Source organism: Oncorhynchus kisutch, linkage group LG2 (genome assembly GCF_002021735.2).
Source record: "Oncorhynchus kisutch isolate 150728-3 linkage group LG2, Okis_V2, whole genome shotgun sequence".
NCBI classification, from domain to species: domain Eukaryota; kingdom Metazoa; phylum Chordata; class Actinopteri; order Salmoniformes; family Salmonidae; genus Oncorhynchus; species Oncorhynchus kisutch.
In genome coordinates this window covers 36,028,383-36,049,623 of record NC_034175.2, presented here as the reverse complement: position 1 = coordinate 36,049,623, position 21,241 = coordinate 36,028,383, and the positions used below count along the sequence as shown (strand labels likewise).

Here is a 21,241-nt window from a genome sequence, read left to right as displayed (position 1 = left end):
ACTGAAAAATCTGATTTTAGTGAGTTCAAGACAACTGGGAACTGGGGAAAAATGAGCTACGACTGGGAAATACATTTGGAATTGTAAATTCGGATCTCATGTCATTTTTCTAGAGCTATGACCTGAAGATGACTGACGTCATCATTATTCAACCCCCCCCCCCCCCCCGAGTTGTCTTGAGAGCAACATAAATCCAGAGATGGCTCGACTTTGATGACAAAGTTTGATGACAAGATTTGCCCACGAAGGACCACCACGTCACCTTCCTGTTCAAGTGATCACAGCACAACAAGGTGAGTCCAAAAATGTCTTGTATGCTGCTGCATAAATTATGTAATATGCAAGGGAGATACTGTATGTATAAGGGAAAGGAAAGGGAAAGGGGGATACCTTACTGTAGCTAAGAAAGTAATACTACGTTTATTTTGCGTAGTAAGCTGTTAATAGCCCATGTGCCTCACCCTAATAATTCTATTTTCACCTCTTAATTTCACCTACTGTTCTGACTTGGTGGTGCACATGTAGCCTATAATCAGTTTTTGAGAAATGTAATCATCAAAAATTGTAAAAGCTTTCATTGTCTGCTTTATCATGCCCCCTTTATTTATCTGATGGTTCTGACTTGGTGTACAGGGAGAACACTGTAAGCACGGCCCATGTTCTGAATTCTGTCACTGTACATTTCAAAAGTGCTGAACAAATAGCTATATTGAGAATGTCTTTTCTAGCTCACTCATTGTCTTTATCGTCCCCTTACGCCGTAGTTTGTACATCTCAATTGTCGGTAAAAACCACATTTGTTTAGGCAAGTCAGTCATATCAGCTATATTTTTTTAAAGGCAGTAAATGAGGCTGAATGAACTATTCGCTACCAGACAATGCTCCGCCTATAGCCAGGTGTAGCAGTGGTAAGGTGTTGGGACTACTGTTGGGACAGTTGTATGTACTGTGGGCACCGTTTGTCACCTTTATAGTGCAATTAATGTATTGTTTAGTGTTGTGTAGTGGCTTTGCTGGCATACATCCCACAAAATGAATGTGGGGCAACCAAGATTTACATGCTAAAAATCACCACTGAGTAGAGGTGTAAAATGTACTGTGGCAGACCAGGGGGTTTGGTCAAGAAGTTTACCCATATCAGACTGGACAGAGAAGGATTAGCTCAGTTTCAAGGGGGTTTATTTAAATAATAGATCAAAAGGATAGGTCTCCCCTATGACACCCTCTCAGGGATGCCGTCCTCTGGTATTCCGGGTCTGGCTGTATCCTGTCGGGCACAAAACCGAACTCCCTCTTCTTACCTCTGCAACCGTCAACAATACCATGGATGTCCTTCCTTCCTTCCTTCCGGCAGCTTTATGGGCCTTGCACAGCTGGTGAGCAATCCGCCCTTGATTACTCACCAGCTCCCAATCAGCCCCAATTAGTCCTGGCTGGAGAGCCCGTCGAGACCTGGCACGTCCAGCAGATGGAGCCATCGCCTCGTGATGTATACTCCATCTGTTACCAGGCCTCGATGAGTCTCCCCCTGGTGGCTGACCGGCTGTACGCCACAGTACAAAGTAATTAACTTGTTTCTCAAATCCATCCATAGAATTTGCCCCAGATTAGTTAGATCTGATACATAACCTAGAGCAGTGTTACTCACAATTTTTTCTAAGGGGGCCACTTTGGGTTGAGACAATCATTCAGAGGGCCGCACAGATCTTTAATTTGTTTACTTTTACCCCCAATATTGTCAATTATCAATTGAGAGCAAATTCAGAGCAATAGAGCACATGCAATTGGCTTGATGTACAGCACATCACAAATATATACATACACACATCAAATATGCTACATCATGTGTAAGACCCATGTTAACGGTTACCTCAGTAGCTGGATGAGCGAAAATGTCCCTTCTGCTCCTTGACTGAATTCATTCTAAATGTATAGTCTGTTGTTGCTACTTGTGAGGAAAGCCAGGTGTGCATTGGTCAGTCTGTTTCTCTGTTTTTTTTCTCACAATGTTAATTGTTAAAAATGTTGCTTCACATGACTAAGTGCTGACAAAGAATTATATCACCTTTTGCACACATTGTTTCAGAAGTGGATACTCTGTCTGACACAAGGCTCCAGAAATAGGTAAAACCTTAGCTCACCTTGCAATGTGTCATTTGCCTGCAGGCCCATTATCTCACTCGATTCCAGCACGGTCAGGACAGAGGGTTGTGATGACTGGGGTCAGAGATGACACTGGCACATGAAAGGGGTTCTCAATGAAGTTGAAAAACTCATTGTACTCCATGATATCCTTGAATCTTGACTCAAACTTCAACTTCAACTCTTCAACACGTACAAATGCATCATAGCATCATAGCTAAAATGTTGCAGTTGCAGTATGTCTGGGTTGTATGTGGTGACTGCTCTGAGTTTTGGGAAATTATCAAACTGTCTGCCAGGTATGAGCAGTGTGGTGATTTTATTTTGAAATGCTGTGACCACACGCAGCATTTTGCCCAGAGTTTTAGCTTTCCTTTGGAGCTGGAGATTCACTGTGTTCAGGTGGCAGGGGATGTCAGTAAAAAAAAAACAGCTTTAATATCCACTGTGGATCATCCAGCTCTGGCTCCCCTCTCCCCTTGCAACAAATTCACGGCCATCGCACCTCATTGTGAAATAGTCGCCCGTATTCTGTCTGGTATTCCTCCAGCACCTTGCAGCACTGCCGGTGATTCAGTTTAGCCACAAGTGCTTCCTGATGAATGATACAATGGAACGTAACAAATTCGGGAATATACTCTCTTTCTCATCAGGTCTATGAGTCCCTTCTCCGTCCCTCACATGTTCAGTGCACACAGATGCAAAATTTGACCAGTCAATATTATTATCATCAAAAATGTAACAAGGGCTTTCAGATTAACCTCTCCTCGTGTTTGTCCCTGAAGGGGCAGGAAACATAAAGGTTCCTCTCTGAACCACTCGTTTTGAGGGAAACGGACCCAAACACAAAATGTGGCAATATCACTTACATCAGTGCTTTCGTCAAGCGCAATACTAAAACACAGCGCCATGGATGTGTCAGTAATCAGTTGCCTACCGATGTCCTTGCCAATGTCTTCTATGCGTCTTGTTATGGTCGAGTCTGGGAGTGGCAGTCCCTAATTAGCTTACAATAGCTTCCTTGTTTGTGAAATCAGCATACAATATTTTGGCTGAGGCCAAAAAACATTCTTTGACAATCTCCACGTCTGTGAAGGCCTTCTTGTTTCTCTCGAGTATCTAAGCAATTTCATATGTTGCCTCTGTTGTTTTCTCTGCAACTGTGCTAGATCTGTCCATAATTTGTTGTTGTTGTAAGAACAGACGCTGGGAGACGAGAAGCAAGTACAGGGAGTGAACATTCAATAAATAACGGACATGAAACAAAACACGGACAGAGTCTGGACAGGGGAAACAAAATTACATTAATGCTGACACAGGGATCAAGCTGAGGAACAGACAATCAACAAAGTGAAGGAGTCTAGGTGAGTCCAATGAAGCGCTGATGCGCGTAACGATGGTGACAGGTGTGTGTAATGATGGGCCGCCTGGTGACCCAACGAGCGCCAGAGAGGGGGCCTCCGGTGGTTGTTTGTTCATAGCTGTCACGTTGTTCTCCAGCTTGCCCCCCCCTCATTTTCATTGTCAATAGATTTACGTTTAATTTTTACAATAAATCGATCCATGTCGACCAGACTGCAAATATTAGTTAGTAGCAAACTGATATGTGTCGGTTGCTGTAGCTGAGCAGTTGCGTTCTATTTCGGCAAACGTTCCAGTATGACCTTCCTGTTCAACAGCTGCACTATACTGCCATCTGTCTGCCATCCAGGGAACAATAGATATATTCAATGAAATTATTCAGGTCTGCATTAAACACATTGAATTGAAATTGTATCGTTGTTATGTATTATGAATGGAAAATAGGAAAATCACTGCGAGCCACAAATGAAGGGCTCGCGGGCCGCTTGTGGCCTGGGGGCAGCACAACGAGTACCACTGACCTAGAGCAAGGGTGTCCAATGCAATTGCTTCCTGATAACTTGTGTATGAACACATATCTGAAATCCTGACCATTCTTTGTGAGGAAGAACCATATTGAGCTGCTGAATATGGGAGAATTGGTTAGATGACAAAATGTTTATTATAATGTCCATTACCCTACTCTCCCTTTCTCTCCAACCATTGCTTACACCTTGCAATTCACAATGCTGTCTGTGAACCTCTTTTCTAAGACCGATCTTGTTGTCACCCATCTTTCCCTCTCCTGCTGCTCTCACTGTCCCCTGTTCATATGTTCAGTGGAATCCGAGCAATGGGTTGGAAATCCCCCACGCTCACCCCTTGCACTGTCGGGTTTCTGATGCCATTGCCATTCTGACTTATGTCATGTCCTCTGGTCTAAAAAAAACCATGACACTTCCAAAAAAACTCAACCAGTGTCTCTGACCAACTCTACTCCAAAGAACAAATAATAAAGAACAATAAATAACAAACAATGATACAACCATATGAATTAAGTCGCTGGATCAGATTTACTAAGCATTTGCACTGGTGCTAAATGTGCATTTGCTTTTTCCATGAAACATAAACGATGGAATGAAAAGGTCAAATGAGGGTAAAGAGAAGGAATACGGCTTTCAAGTAAAGTCAAGTTTAAATGGTTTAGCTTTGTTTCTTTTACTTGTAACTAACAGGTGCAAATACTTGGTAAATCTGTCCCACTGTCTGTTTTTTTTTGTTAATTCCTGGCTTTACTCACTGAATTTGACTATCTGCATGATGTGGACTATTTTCAACTTGTTTTTTGAAGCATGAGCACCTTTTTATTCATTTATTCATTATTCATTTATTTAACAGGAGCACTGTTGTTAGATTTAACACCATTCAAAATGGAATTACACACAGAATTTAAAATGCTGAAGTGATCTTTTGATTTTGGCCTTCAAAGCATCAGCTTTTTCAAACATTGTGAAACAACATGTTTGCGATTTGAACTATCTTTATGGTATCTTTCTCTTTATACTTTCCAGGTATTTTGATTTGATTCAACTTATAATTTTGTGAACATTTTTGTTCAGTGGATAACTTACTTCCAATATGGTCCTTGATGCAATTTCCAATGTGGTACTTATTTAAAGAGACTGATAGAAGGCATGTAAAGTAGGCATATATGTGACGAAAGAGATACATTTATACATTTAAATACAAAATGAATTAGAATCGCCAAGTAGGACTTGCTGTACTGATGCAAAAATCTTTGTCACACTTTTGGCAAGTTGAGATACACTGTAGGAGAGAGAATCGTCTCTGTGAATTGTGTGAGGAGATCCCTGGCAATTGCAGTAGTCCTGAAATGGATGGGATCAAGAGTTGTCCAATGTGCACAAGTGTTGCCCTGACGTGGAGGCTTTATTTAACCCGCGATGCAATTTGTGGTCAGCTCAGACAGACAGACTGCCATGCCATGCCATGGTCACCCTGTGTAGTCAGGAACTATCTCAATAGGAACATGGGAATTGCAGTTCAGCTACAGATGCAGGTTTGTTATTCAACACTTCAGTCCTCGTTGTTGTGTTTGTAATACAAAACATGTATCTACTACTTACAGTCAACTGAACTCTTGCTGCACACTGAAAAACAAACAGGCAGTGTGAGTCAATCACTTTGATACATTACAGAGGCATAAGGGTTTTAGAAAACGAGAATCAAGAGCCAAGATAAAAAAAGGTGAACAGAAAAGGCTGTTGTGCTTTTTCACAGCAGAAATAATACTGATGATCTGGGATATCATATGAGGCACATGCCTCAGCAGACTTACACACACAGAGTGATCCTTTGAGTGACTCTGTCCAAATAGTCTAAGATGGCTTCCTTCCATTCCTTATCACTTTAACATCCAATGATCTAAATGAGTGAATGGTGCACTCACTACAATTTCCAAAATGCATATTGCCCAGAGTCTATTTCTTTTTTTGTTGTTGTTGAGAGAGACAATCTATCCACTTCTTCAAATGTTTAATTATACAAAGAGCGATAAGGCCGGTTAAAAAAAAAGTGATTAGAGCACCTAGTCATGGGTTTCACAGCTTTACTGTGATTGAACCATGATTGTGTAAGTGCACTATAGTGGCTGGACATTTCAAAAGAAGAAGAAGGCAAGGATACCCTGTGTCATTATGGTGCTGTCAGATTTAGTTTAGATATAGTATAATGTTACAGGAGCTTGTTAGCTAGGATTTAATGAAGGGCACCAGATTAGCTATAATAGCTAGCTAGAAATTAACGTAGTAGCACACGATTCAGCTAGCTAGCTGGCTTTCCACTACAGCCACACAGTTTAAAAGTGGGTATGTGTCGTGTCTACTGCTCCTCTCACTGCTTGGATATCCATGAATGTGAAGAGATAGCTAGCCTATTATCTGAGTCCGTGTAGAGCTAGACTATATCCAAGACCGTGTAGCGCTATCATAGCTAAAAGCCAACCTCTGCCTCACAAAGCCACATCATTGTCATATCTAAAGTCGATCTGACGACATCATAACGATGGTGAAGAGTTTTCCTGCTAATTATTTCGACTAAATTGTCATTGCCACCCATTCAGAATGCCTGCGATCACTACCCAGCTAGCACAGTGGATCTGGGCCTATTCCGGGCTGAGAGTCGGGGCACTCAGCTGAGAGTCAAACTCGCCGACGTCATGTGGCCCGAGTTTGGGCCACCATCGGCAGTATTACTTATGGCTAGGATGCAGGGATTGAGCTCGGGACGATTCCGGTGTGAGTTATTTGGCGCAAACATATTAGATGCGGCTCGGGCCGATTCCGGTGAGGGTTATCTGGCCCAAATGTATTACTTGGGGCTCGGGCCAATTGGGGCTACACTCTGGCAGATGATTACACGGGCTGCTTTATATAATTAGCATTTAATTAATTATTTATTTTTCAATATTTTCCTCATTGTTTCGGTGATCAAATTTTTTTTGTGGATGGGTATAATTTGTATGTACAGTATAATAGTAATATTTCCAAATTGTGTAATTTTCTATAGATTTATTTCAATTTAAATCTGTCCGCTTCTGGTGGGGATTCTGGTAAGATGCCGGCAAAGTAGGCTGAAAAAAAAAAAAGATATATATATATATATATATATATATATATATATATATATATATATTTCCCATTTATTTAACCAGGTAGGCCAGTTGAGAACAAGTTCTCATTTACAACTGCGACCTGGCCAGGATAAAGCAAAGTGGTGCGAAACAAACAACACAGAGTTACACATGGGATAAACAAACATACAGTCAATAACACAATAGAAAAGTCTATATACAGTGTGTGCAAATGTAGTAAGATTAGGGAGGTAAGACAATAAATAGGCCATAGTGGTGAAATAATTACAATTTAGCAATTAAACACTGGAGTGATAGATGTGCAGAAGATGAATGTGCAAGTAGAGATAATGGGGTGCAAAGGAGCAAAAAATAAATTACAATATGGGAATGAGGTAGTTGGGTGGGCTAATTACAGATGGGCTATGTACAGGTGCAATGATCAGTAAGCTGCTCTTACAGCTGATGCTTACAGTTAGTGAGGGAGATATAAGACTCCAGCTTCAGTGATTTTTGCAATTCTTTCCAGTCATTGGCAGCAGAGAACTGGAAGGAGGTGGCCAAAGAAGGAGATGGCTTTGGGGATGACCAGTGAATTATACGTGCTGGAGCACGTGCTATGGGTGGGTGCTGCTATGGTGACCAGTGAGCTGAGATAAAGCGGGGCTTTACCTAGCAAAGACTTATAGATGACCTGGAGCCAGTCGGTTTGGTGACGAATATGAAGCGAGGGCCAGCCAACGAGAGCATACAAGTCATAGTGGTGGGTAGTATATGGGGCTTTGGACAAAATGGATGGCACTGTGATAGACCGCATCCAATTTGCTGAGTAGAGTGTTGAAGGCTATTTTGTAAATGACATCGCCAAAGTCAAGGATCGGTAGGATAGTAGGTTTTACAAGGGTATGTTTGGCGGCATGAGTGAAAGATGCTTTGTTGCGAAATAGTAAGCCGATTCTAGATTTAGTTTTGGATTGGAGATGCCTGTTGGTGCTAGGGGGCAGTATTTTCATTTTTTGAAAAAAAACGTTCCCGTTTTAAACAGGATATTTTGTCAGGAAAAGATGCTAGAATGTGCATATAATTGACAACTTTCTATAGAAAACACTAGTTTCCAAAACTGTAAAGATATTGTCTGTGAGTATAACAGAACTGATGTTGCAGCCGAAAGCCTGAGAAAAATCCAATCCGGAAGTGCCCCAGGTGTTGAAAGCGCTGCGTTCCAATGACACCCTATTTGGCTGTGAATGTACCATCAATGAGCTTACGTTTTCTACGTATTCCCCAAGGTGTCTACAGCATTGTGACGTAGTTTTACGCATTTCTGTTGAAGAATAGCCGTATGCGGCCACATTGAGTAAGTTGTAACATGGTGGTTTCGAGAGAGATTCTCGCGTAAAATACAGAGGTAGTCATTACTCCAATCGGTCCTACCGAAAAACTAATTGTCCCAAAGGATATATTATTGAATAGATATTAGAAAAACACCTTGAGGATGGATTCTAAACAACGTTTACCTTGTTTCTGTCGATATTATGGAGCTAATTTGGAATATTTTTCGGCTTTGTGGTGACCTCAATTTCTGGGCGATTTCTCAGCCAAACGTGAAGAACAAACGGAGCTGTTTCGCCTACAAAAATAATCTTTGGCTATCTCCCTCGGAGTCGCGTGAGTGAAAACATCCTTGCTGCTAGCAAGGTATAATGCTATGCTAGGCTATGATAAACTTACACAAATGCTTGTCTAGCGTTGGCTGTAAAGCATATTTTGAAAATCTGAGAGGGTGATTAACAAAAGGCTAAGCTGTTGTTCAATATATTTCATTTGTGATTTTCATGAATAGGAATATTTTCTAGGGATATTTATGTCCGTTGCGTTATGCTAATTATTGACAGGCGATGATTACGCTACCGCATGCGGGTTTGGGAGTCTGGAAGGAGAGTTTACAGTCTTACCAGACACCTAGATATTTGTAGTTGTCCACATATTATAAGTCAGAACCGTCCAGAGTAGTGATGCTAGTCGGGCGGGCAGGTGCGGGCAGCGATCGGTTGAAGAGCATGCATTTAGTTTTACTTGCATTTAAGAGCAATTGGAGGCCACAGAAGGAGAGTTGTATGGCATTGAAGCTCGTCTGCAGGTTTGTTAACACAGTGTCCAAAGAAGGGCCCAAAGCATACAGAATGGTGTCGTCGGCGTAGAGATGGATCGGAGAATCACCAGCACCAAGAGCGACATCATTGATGTATACAGAGAAAAGATTTGGCCCGAGAATTGAACCCTGTGGCAACCCCATAGAGACTGCCAGAGGTCCAGACAACAGGCCCGCCGATTTGACACACTGAACTCTATCTGAGACGTAGTTGGTGAACCAAGCGAGGCAGTTGTTTGAGAAACAAGGCTGTTGAGTCTGCAAATAAGAATGTGGTGAGTTGAAAGCCTTGGCCAGGTCGATGAAGACTGCTGCACAGTATTGTCTTGTATCGATGGCGGTTATGATATCGTTTAGGACCTTGAGCGTGGCTGAGGTGCACCCATGACGAGCTCAGAAACCAGATTGCATAGCGGAGAAGGTACAATGGGAAAGGCAGGGTAGGATAGATATAGGTCTGTAGACAGTTTGGGTCTAGAGTGTCTCCCCCTATCAAGAGGGGGATGACCGCGGCAGCTTTCCAATTTTTAGGGATCTCAGACGATACGGAAGAGAGGTTGATCAGGGGTTAGGATGGGCCGATTCCTCATTGCTAGCTGGGTAGGCACGAGGTGAAGCCGACCTCTGTCTGAGCCAAGTGTTAAAAGGCCTTGTATTTGTGTGGTACTGGCCAGTTAACCGTCCTAACCCCCACCAATAAGCCAGTTTAGCTAAAATAATACTCCTGGGACCTATAGGCTGACCACGGATATCTACTGTATTGAGTGGGCATCTTCAGAATATAGTATCAACATGTTTTGAGAGGATGTGTGGGTTTGAAATAAAATGTGTCTCATTCCCTGGTCATTCAGATTTTAGTTTTGATAATAGAGACCTCTGAAAACCTCTTCCAGGGGGGTGGTCTATTATTAGCTGTGAAGTCTTCCTGTGTAATTGGAGACACTGTGGCCTATTAACATTACACAAATCTGAGGCCTGGCACATTCCATGGGTATAAATAACATGCGGTGCAGAGATGGTCGTCTATGAGGGGGAAGGGGATAGTGAGAGAGAGGGGAGAGAGAGAGGCAGAGGGGTAAGGCACTACCAATGACTGATAGGACAGCTGTAGACTAGGCACAGTCAGGGCTGAGGACTGAAACACAGAGTTTCAAGTGAGGACAGTTTCAAGAGTCAAAGAGCAAGAAATCATTTGTTTACACCTATTTGATTGAAAAGCACTTTGTAGCAGTAAAGACAGAGGAGGCTGTTGAAGCTTAGTGTGTCCTAAAAAATGTATGCCATACAGGTGATATTTGAATCACATACTGTAATTTCTGTACGAAAACAAGAAACTCTCAAGTCCACACTGTTGCATAATAATATCACAAACAACACAAACAACTTGTACTGTAAAAGTTACTGCCTTAAAAAAATTTACCCGACGCCGGCAATGAAAGAAGCTGCAGTGCGAACAGGAGATCTTAGGCATGTTTGAAACAGTAATTCCTCTGATTGGGAGCAGGCTTTAGCCAGGGTAAAAACGCTAGATCTGTATACCACTGAATACCTGGTATTACATCTGATGATCAAGACCAGTCAACCCATCCTACAAGACAAACATGGCCAAAAGACAGTCATATTTATGTATTTCCAAACAGCATCTATGAACCTTTTCATACTATCATCCAGACCTGAAAAAAACTGTGTTTGCTCTGATATTTTCACACTTTGCTTTTCAACACGGTTCCAGCAACTATGGTGGATGCGTAACTAGGTCAGCCCAATACAGCTTGGTTTGGCTCAGCTCAGCTTGGCTCAGTAGTGTGATCATTGCGTCCTGATTCCTGGATGCATGAATCATTGGTCTATCAGTCATATAGCTGATTTTCATACAACTAAAGGGTGTCACTGATTTAATAATGAGCACATACCCTACAAGTTATTGTACACACATGCATATCCGTATGTAAGGCTCTATGTAAGACTGAGAGCTAGATTCAATCACACTGCCACTGTATGTTTTTAATATCGTAGATTAAACATACATCCAGGTAGCCTGGACATGTAAAATTAGACTGAAAGGCTAACATGATAAAGTTTATCCTGAAAATGGAAAGATATGCAGGAAATAAGCTCTCACAGTCTCACTGCAGAATTGGACATTCATCCATTTTCTTTTAATGTCAAATTTCGAACTTGCTCCAAATGTCAAACTCCAAAGGGTTTTTGTTGCTCCTGCTGCTCTGTTTTTTATTTATTATTTATTTCATTTCACCTTATTTAACCAGGTAAACTAGATGAGAACAAGTTCTCATTTACAACTGCGACCTGGCCAAGATAAGGCAAAACAGTGCGACAAAAACAACAACACAGAGTTACACATGGAATAAACGAGCGTACAGTCAATAACAAAATAGAAAGTCTATATACAGTGTGTGCAAATGGCGTGAGGAGGTAAGGCAATAAATAGGCCATTAGTAGCGAAGTAATTACAATTTAGCAAAATTACACTGGAGTGATAGATGAGCAGATGGTGATGTGCAAGTAGTGTGGTGTCCAAAAGAGCAGAAAAGTAAATAAAAACAGTATGGGGATGAGGTAGGTAGATTGTGTCCAAAGAAGGGCCAGAAGTATATAGAATGGTGTTGTCTGCGTAGAGGTGGATCAGAGAATCGCCAGCAGCAAGAGCGACATCATTGATGTATACAGAGAAAAGAGTCGGCCCGAGAATTGAATCCTGTGGTACCCTCATAGAGACTGCCAGAGGTCCGGACAACAGGCCCGCCGATTTGACACACTGAACTCTGTCTGAGATGTAGTTGCATTGTTCCATATCTCCAAACGTCAAATTTCGAAGTTAAGGGTTAAATTTAGGAACTCATTCAAAATGGTTAAGGTAAGTGTGAAGGTTTGGGATAGGGTTAAAAAAAAAATTAAACTGTCCGCAAATGGGATTGAATACACAACCTTCTAATCCAGAGTCACACATCTACCACCCTAGTCCACAACACCCTAGCAAAACCCAAGCCTACTTGCCCCTAGTGGACAGTTTTGAAGGCTTTTCCCGACTTCCTCAGGACATCCAATTTGGTCAATCTCGAACGACCTGCTGATCCAGGACCCAAGAACTCCAAACAAGACAGAGCCATGCTATAATACATTATATTACATAATTCTATTTGAGATTTTGGAAATTCAAGACTTATTAGACTATTACTTTATTGACCTGATGCAGTTTACAAACACAACCCTAAAGCAACATGTCATATATATAGGCTGCCATACTTCTATGCAGTGATTTTGGATATCCTATCACTCCTGCAGCCACAAAACAGGCCTCAGGATTCAGTCATCAGGACAAAACAAGGTAACCCAGGAGGTTAAAGCACTCTAACCTCTATAAAACTGTTGGTAACACTTAACTTGAAGCATGAAGGTATAATTCTTTGTGATGTGTTGTAAGCATATATGACTTACACAATGCTTTATAATATGTTATGTCTCTATGTATCAACATATCAACTGACTCAAAATGGCTGGTTAGTCAGGATCATCATAAATGATAACACAACATTATAAGGGGGGCATATAGTCATAAAATGCATTATAACTACATCATAATACATTATACTTCCAGGATGTATGTCAAGTGTTACCCAACTCTTCCCTATGATCCACCATTACAAATGTACAGCCTGTTGGACAAGTTGTCCATTATCACATTGCCACTGTGTCTTTGTTGGTCTTCACTATTAATCCCTCTTTAGCTCTGCACAAACATAGCTACAAATCAAATCACGCATTATGACTGGTTCAATTAAATTATTCATTATGCTATTTATGTGAAACCTTCAACTTTCCACAAGCTTTGAGCATTGAGAGATTCAATAGGTAAACTGTCATGTCATGACAATGTGGAGATAATGTAAATGGCTTAAATTTTTCTAAATAATCTCAAACCTTATTTGCTCACATATTCTTGGATCAATACTCATAAGTATGAATGGCTTGAAACACCTAGGAGTATTAATTGGGGGCATGTATGGGGGGGGACGCCAAAACATGGCCCCAAAACATCCTTGATTGTGCCAGAACTGAGTAGAAAAACACATTGATAAGAGGTCAAGGACTTTTAACACAAAACAATAGGATAAGTGACCTGTCTACATTACCTTCCCCCAGGTCCAGGACGGCGAGCACGGCGCTACTCCGCACCTCCCCAAGATGGTTGTTGGCAATGCAGGTGTAAAGGCCGGCGTCACTGGGCTTGCAGTCCCTGATCCAGAGGCCCCCGTATTCCTGATTATCCATATTCAGCAGGTCGTCATTGTGGTACCAGTAGAGCGAGGGCTGCGGGTCTCCTGCCACCGCCACTTTCAGGCGGATGTCGCAGCCAGTACCCACAGCGGCGTTCCTCATTTTGCGTACAAACACAGGAGGGGTCTGGGTGGGAAACACGGAGGCCCCCGAGTCGGGGACCGTCTGATCGGGGATAGGATTGGCTTTGGCCCGCTTTGGCAGGAAGATGGGGCTAGGGACGTTGCGCACTCGCTCATCTGCTCCCTTCTTCAGGGTCATCTGCACCTCTGCCTTTTTCATTGTCACAGTGATGCCTTCTTATAATAGCATTAGTTGGGTATTCAAAATGGGTCCCAATGTTAACTGGACCCTTTTTCTTAATTTATTGTAGATAGTTGACGTAGAGAGATTCAAGAGACTTGATCATTTTGATTATTATAACTATTGTTTAGCTTTTCAAATGTAACACTAACTTTTAAAGTGGTTTGAATGGGCTCTTGTATTCCTAAGAATATCCCTGTAACTTCTGCTATCAAAGTTCTAAAGCAAATAAACTTCATTACATTGGATTAGATTACCTTCAAAGTGCCCAAGCCAAAAAAAAAAAATTGTGACGGCTTTGGAAGTCCAATTGGGAAAATTAGGCACATACAGTCTGTGCACGTTCTCCTGCCTGGCGGTATTTTTAGGGCAAGACCCACAGGATCATGTTGCATTAACAGCTCCCAGTCTTGCCTTCTAGAAGTTGATGGCCTCTGCCTTTCACCTTCCTTTCCCCTGGCTGGTTTCTCTTGCTTCTCAACCCCTTGAGCCGGTCCTTGGCTTGAACTCGTTTAGCGTGAGTCCAAGAGAACGTGCACTGAACTCTTGTAAATCTGTAAACTTCCCAGTTTGACCCTTAGGATTGGCTGACAAACTCACTTTGTTTCCAATTCAGTATGCACCAGGCTCAGTCACACCAAATGTACACTGTCTGTCCCCGCTCTTGTCCCAAAAGAGCTAAGCTTTCTCACTCATGATGTCCCGCAACCTCTGCCAGGCAGGTCCTTAGGGGAAGAGACAGCCACACAACCAGAAGGCATCAGAATGACAGCTGCATGCTGATATGTCTGCCCTGTCCCCCTTAGCTCCTGCCCCCTTGTAATTTTTAACCAATCGTGTGGTCTCCAGTGCATGTGGGATGGTGCCACAGTGAGCAGGGAGGTTTGATTTGATTTGTAGGTCAAATGCAGAAGCTCACAAGTAACTTCACAAAATGTATTCAGGAGGGCCAAAACATAACATTATGACTATTACTACCATTCACTAAAGGAGGGAAACGAGGTACAACACAACTATGGTGTAGTCGCACCCCGCAAACTCGATTGAAAAACTAAAATCAAGTCTGACAAGGCCAATGAAATCAGCACCTTGCTGGAAGCCCGGCCTTCCACAGGTGATAAACGGACGGTGCCGGGCCAAACTGGTGTTGACCTCATTTCCCTCCTTCAGGGAACAGTATTTATAGTCATAATGTTACGTTCCCTTTCAGTTAGTACTCTTGGTACAACACTACTATGGGGAAATTAAATCAAGCCCAAAGCTGAGCCCAGCGAATACTAAATGAAACGGTCCACTGCAGACCTCCAAGACCTTGACCCCTCAAGAAGCGGTATTCTGGGAATTGCGCACACTGCATGCTGCCTAGTGACCTTCCCCTGTCCCAGCTGTAAGCACACTGAAGCCCAACCCGCCACAACACAAATTTCCCCTAAAGTCAACACTTTAAATAACGCCCAAGACTCTGCCAGACCCCCAGTGGAGTGGGCACGTACACCGCTAGGTAACCCTTCTCCCTTGCTGCTATATGCCAGGGAGATAGTCTCCGCAATCCAGTGGGAGATGCGCTGCATAGAGAGCACCCAGTCGCGAGCTTCATAAGTAAAACAGACAAAAATCTGGTGAGCTGGATTAGCAAAACAGATAAAAAGCTAGTCACAGAACTGGATATGCCTGGTCCGCTCAATGTACATGTGTAAAGCTTGGAACGGGCAAGAGCAAAAGGAGGAGTTGAAAAGGGAAATATCAACAAAAAAAAGCTTAAGACCTGTAGGACATAGCCATGACTTTTGGGGGTGAAGGTTGCATTTGGACGCAACATCACACAGGGCGAACTGAGTACAGGAAGGGTGTTAAACGTGGAGGTCCCCAACACGCATATCTGAGGTCAAAGCCATGAGCAGGTAGTTATTGTAGGAGAGAAAACTCAGATCCACAGCCTCCTGTAGTTCAAAGGGGTCACACACAGAGCACTCAAAACCAAAGCTAAATCCCGAGTGGCTTCAATAGGTTTAGAGATTGGTCTGAGCCAGTGCACACCCTTTGAGGAACTGCACCACTGGCGGAAGAGCCCCTGGAGTGGCTCCATCAATTCACACATGACATTCTGAAATAAGCCGCCATGTACAGGCCATTTTGAAAGTATTCATGACCCCTTGACTTTTTCCACATTTTGTTATGTTACAGCATTATTCGGAAAAAAAAGAAAAAGTTCCTCATCAATATACACACAATACCCCAAAAGGACAAAGCAAAAACTGGTTTGTATATTTTTGGGCAAATTTATATTAGAAAAATATATATCACATTTACATAAGTATTCAATTCAGACCCTTTACTCAGTACTTTGTTGAAGCACCTGTGTCAGCGTTCACAGCCTCGAGACTTCATGGGTATGACGCTACAAGCTTGGCAGACATGTATTTGGAGAGTTTCTACCATTCTTCCCTGCAGATCCCCACAAGCTCTGTCAGGTTGGATGGGGAGCGTCACTGCACAGCTTTTTTCAGGTCTCTCCGGAGATGTTTGATTGGGTGTGTGTTTAGGGTTGTTGTCCTGTTGGAAGGTGAACATTCACCCCAGTCTGAGGTTTTGAGTGCTCTGGAGCAGGTTTTCATCAAGGATCTCTTTGTACTTTGCTCCGTTCATCTTTCCCTTGATCCTGACTAATCTCCCAGTCCCTACCACTGAAAAACATCTCCACAGCATGATGCTGCCACCACCATGCTTCACCGTAGGGATGGTGCCAGGTTTCCTCCAGACGTGACTCTTGGCATTCAGGGCAAAGAGTTCAATCTTGGTTTCATCAGACCAGAGAATCTTGATTCTCAAGGTCTGAGAGTCCTTTAGGTGCCTTTTGGGAAACTTCAAGCAGGGTGTCATATGCCTTTTACCGACGAGTGGCTTCCATCTGGCCTCTCTACCATAAAGGCCTGATTGGTGGGGTGCTGCAGAGATGGTTTTCCTTATGGAAGGTTCTCCCATCTAAACAGAGGATCTCTGGAGCTCTGTCAGAGTGACCATCGGGTTCTTGCGCACCTCGCTGACCAAGGCCCTTCTTCACCAATTGCTCAGTATGGCCGAGCAGCTAACTGGTTCCAAACCTCTTCCATTGAAGAATGATGGAGGCCACTGTGTTTCTTGGGTACCTTCAATGCTGCTGATGTTTTTTGGTACTCTTCCCCAGATCTGTGCCTCAACACAATCCTGTCTCACAGCTCTATGGACAATTTCGCTGACCTCATGGCTTGGTTTTTGTTCTTACATGCACTGTCAACTGTGAGAACTTATATAGACAGGTGCGTGAATTTCCAAATCTTGTCCAATCAATTGAATATACCACAGGGGGACTCCAATCCAGTTCTAGAAAACATCTCAATGGTGATTAATGTAAATAGGATGCACCTGAGCTCAATTTCGAGTCTCATAGCAAAGTGTCTGAATAGTTATGTAAATAAGGTATATACAGTTGAAGTCGGAAATTTACATACACTTAGGTTGGAGTCATTAAAACTAGTTTTTCAACCACTACAAATGTCTTGTTAACAAACTATAGTTTTGGCAAGTCGGTTAGGACATCTACTTTATGCATGACACAAGGGGTCTGAATACTTTCCAAATGCACTGTATGCTTTTTAAACGTGAAATCCATATCAATCAGTGCATCCGTTCCCAACAGAGCACTCGGGTTCCTCATCGAGAGAAACAGAGGATAAAGAGTGTTTCCTCGTGACTCGTAAAGGTCTACGTTGGCCATGCCGAACATTTCCCATCTGGGAGACCAAGTAATTTTTCCAACAATTGTTTACAGACAGATTATTTCACTTATAATTCACTGTATCACAATTCCAGTGGGTCAAAAGTTAACATACACTAGGTTGACTGTGCCTTTAAACAGCTTGGAAGTTTCCAGAAAATGATTTCATGGCTTTAGAAGCTTCTGATAGGCTAATTGACATCATTAGAGTCAATTGGAGGTGTACCTGTGGATGTATTTCAAGGCCTATCTTCAAACTCAGTGTCTCTTTGCTTGACATCATGGGAAAATCAAAAGAAATCAGCCAAGACCTCAGAAAAAAAAAATGTAGACCTCCAAATGTCTGGTTCATCCTTGGGAGCAATTTCCAAACGCCCGGATGTACCACGTTCATCTGTACAAACAATAGTATGCAAGTATAATCACCATGGGACCACTCAACAGTCATACCGCTCAGGAAGGAGACGCGTTCTCTCTCCTAGAGATGATCCCAACCATGATACACCATCCCAACCATGATACACGGGGGTGGCAGCATCATGTTGTGGGGGTGCTTTGCTGCAGGAGGAACTGGTGCACTTCACAAAATAGATGGCATCATGAAGTAGGAAAATTATGTGGAAGCAACATTTCAAGACACTTTATGTCAGGAAGTGTGAAAAATCGAGTTTAATTGTATTTGGATGAGGTGTATGTAAACTTCCGACTTCAAATGTATATGTTTCTTTTTTTAAATAAATGTGCAAATATTTTTTTTTAATATGGCTGTAATGTAAATAAAGTGGAAAGAGTCAAGGGGTCTGAATACTTTCCAAATGCACTGTATGCTTTTTAAACGTGAAATCCATATCAATCAGTGCATCCGTTCCCAACAGAGCACTCGGGTTCCTCATCGAGAGAAACAGAGGATAAAGAGTGTTTCCTCGTGACTCGTAAAGGTCTACGTTGGCCATGCCGAACATTTCCCATCTGGGAGACCACCTAGGGGTGTGGCCACCACTCCTAAGAGAGAGCATCCCTGGATAGAAGATCTGCACCTGAGTCGTAAATATTGCCCAGCACAAGGCCAGTCCAACAAAGGTGGGAGGAAGCACCTGAGTGACAGATAGACCGTTAGGAACTCCAGGCTCCACGCCGCTGTCCATACCCCCCCCCCCCCCCTCTAGGGGATGCATTTGTCGTGATCACCCTGCAGAGTAAAACTGAACTCATTAGAGTCCCCATGACAATAACAGTTGGTCTGCCACCGTACCCCCGACACCAGAAGCAAGCGGTTAGGCTGGGAGATGCGTTTAGGTGAGCGACTAGCACCTTGCACTGAAAAGGCTGCAACAACAATAGCCCCAGGGGAGCGGCTTCTGTCACAGAAGCCATCATCCCCAGTAGGCGTAGGCACTGGCGGAAACGCACTGCGTGATACAGCCGAAATTGGTCTTATCAGAGCCAGAACCTGGACACCCCCTGTGTGGATAGAAAAATGTGATTTGCGAGTGAGTCTCGCTCGAGACCCCGAAACGGAAGACACCTATTTTTCTGGTTTGGGACACCAGCATGTGCAGTATGTGTGTAAAACTTTTTGCCTACAGCCAGTCAATTGTAATAGCCGGTGGTGGCTCATGAGCATTCTGAATTAATGGACGCTGAGGTGCTTGCTGAAGACACAAGTCTAGAAGGAACCAGGAAATACTGGAACCAGGAAATACTGGCTGTACCAGCGGTCCTGGATCTGACATAGAAACCACTCGGATTGCTGGCGTCTGGAGACGCCAAAACAGGCACTGAGGCCTCGGGAACAGTCAAAGTGATGACGCCACAAAAGCGCGGGGAAGAGCCAAAAATTGGAGCCTGTACCCAGACATAACATTTTGCATGATGCGGAGCATGAACACTGCGCATGCACGCCATTGGTTGGAGCAGACAATAGCAACCGTTAGGTGCCATCTGAAGGGGTGGGACGCCACCTTGTGGACTGGGAGAGATTGGTTATTTTTCCCTTTCCACCAGTCTCGACCACCATGTGTCTGAATCTGGAGAAGGGACACTTTTCATTGAACCCACATGTGGGAGACGCAACAATTCTTGTACCCTTGAACATTGTGGAACTTTGGGTACTCACAACTGTGTTTATATACCGAGGTTTGCCTGAAGCCCGGTCTACTCTGGATTCGGGCGCTCTGGCAATCAGTGACGTAATCCAATTGGCTATGCCACTTTGGGGGTACTTCTGTCACAATGAGACTCACTCGGTTTAGGCAGCAAGACGAGTACTGGTAAACGGCTGGCACCCAGTGCTGGACCCTACGCATAAGAAATGGATAAGAAACCCACCCGTCATAGGTATCGGTGCCATAGCACCTTGTAAACCAGCTGAAAAAGACTGCTCTGAAAAGCTACACTCAGCGAACAGCAAACGTTGCCACAACTCTAAAGAACATTCCCTGAAGAATCTCATTCGATAATTAACTAACGTTTTCATAGGAATGTTCCCGTTCCAAGAAACTGTCATCAAGGCAAAGGGTGGCTATTTGAAGAATCTCAAATGTAAAGTATTTTTGATTTATTTTACACTTTTTTGGTTGCTACATGATTACATGTGTGTTATTTCATCATTTGGGTGTCATCACTATTTTTCTACAATGTAGAAAATAGTGAAAATAAAGAAAAACCCTTGAATGAGTAGGTGTTCAAAAACTTTTGACTGGTAGTTTATGTTCTAGAACATGCAGGAACATTTATGTACCCCCTCCCAAAAACCAAATAATTATACATCGCATCTTGTTACTGTTGCCAAACCAGGCCCTGGTTGATAAACCACTGATCCATCCATAGCTCTTTGTCTGTTAGTGTTACAGTTTTCTAGGTGTGAAGGATAGTCGGACCAAAATGCAGCGTGTAGATTGCGATCCATGTTTAATGAATAACGTGAAACACGAATAAACACAAAACACTACAAAACACTACAAAACAAAGAACGTAACGAAAACCGAAACTAACGCATAGACAGGAACAAGAACACTAAGGACAATCACCCACGACAAACTCAAAGAATATGGCTGCCTAAATATGGTTCCCAATCAGAGACAACGATAAACACCTGCCTCTGATTGAGAACCACTCCAGACAGCCATAGACTTTGCTAGATAACCCCACTAGCTACAATCCCAATACATACACACCAAAACCCCAAGACAAAACACACAAAACACACCACAATACAAAAACCCCACACCCTGGCCTGACCCAATACATGAAGAAAAACACAAAATACTTAGACCAGTGCGTGACAGTTAGTAAGGTTAGAGATCAGACCCTGGTTCGTTTCCGGGCTGTATCACAACCGGCCGTGATCAGGGGACCCATAGGGTGGCGCACAATTTGCCCAGCATCGTCCGGGTTAGGGGAGGGTTTTACCGAGGTAGGCCGTCATTTTAAATACAAATTTGTTCTGAACTGACTTGCCTAGTTAAATGAATGTAAAAAAATTAAATAACAAGAGATACTGATACAGTATTTTCAATGTGGATGTTTGACACATGATTACATTGTGCATGTCCATTTATACAGTAATTATCATTCAACATATCCTCACCGGGGATTA

General features: G+C 42.9%; 1 protein-coding gene across 1 annotated transcript in view; it reads right to left on the bottom strand.

Annotated features, from left to right (window-relative positions):
* spegb (striated muscle enriched protein kinase b) overlaps window positions 1–14,638 on the bottom strand; it is a 123,971-nt gene extending 109,333 nt beyond the window's left edge. Inside the window, exon 1 of the mRNA XM_020453670.2 lies at window positions 13,442–14,638. Coding sequence (XP_020309259.1) covers window positions 13,442–13,868 — 427 coding nt within the window. The 5' untranslated portion in view covers window positions 13,869–14,638. The remainder of the gene's footprint in view (window positions 1–13,441) is intronic.
* Between the last annotated feature and the right edge of the window lie 6,603 nt (window positions 14,639–21,241).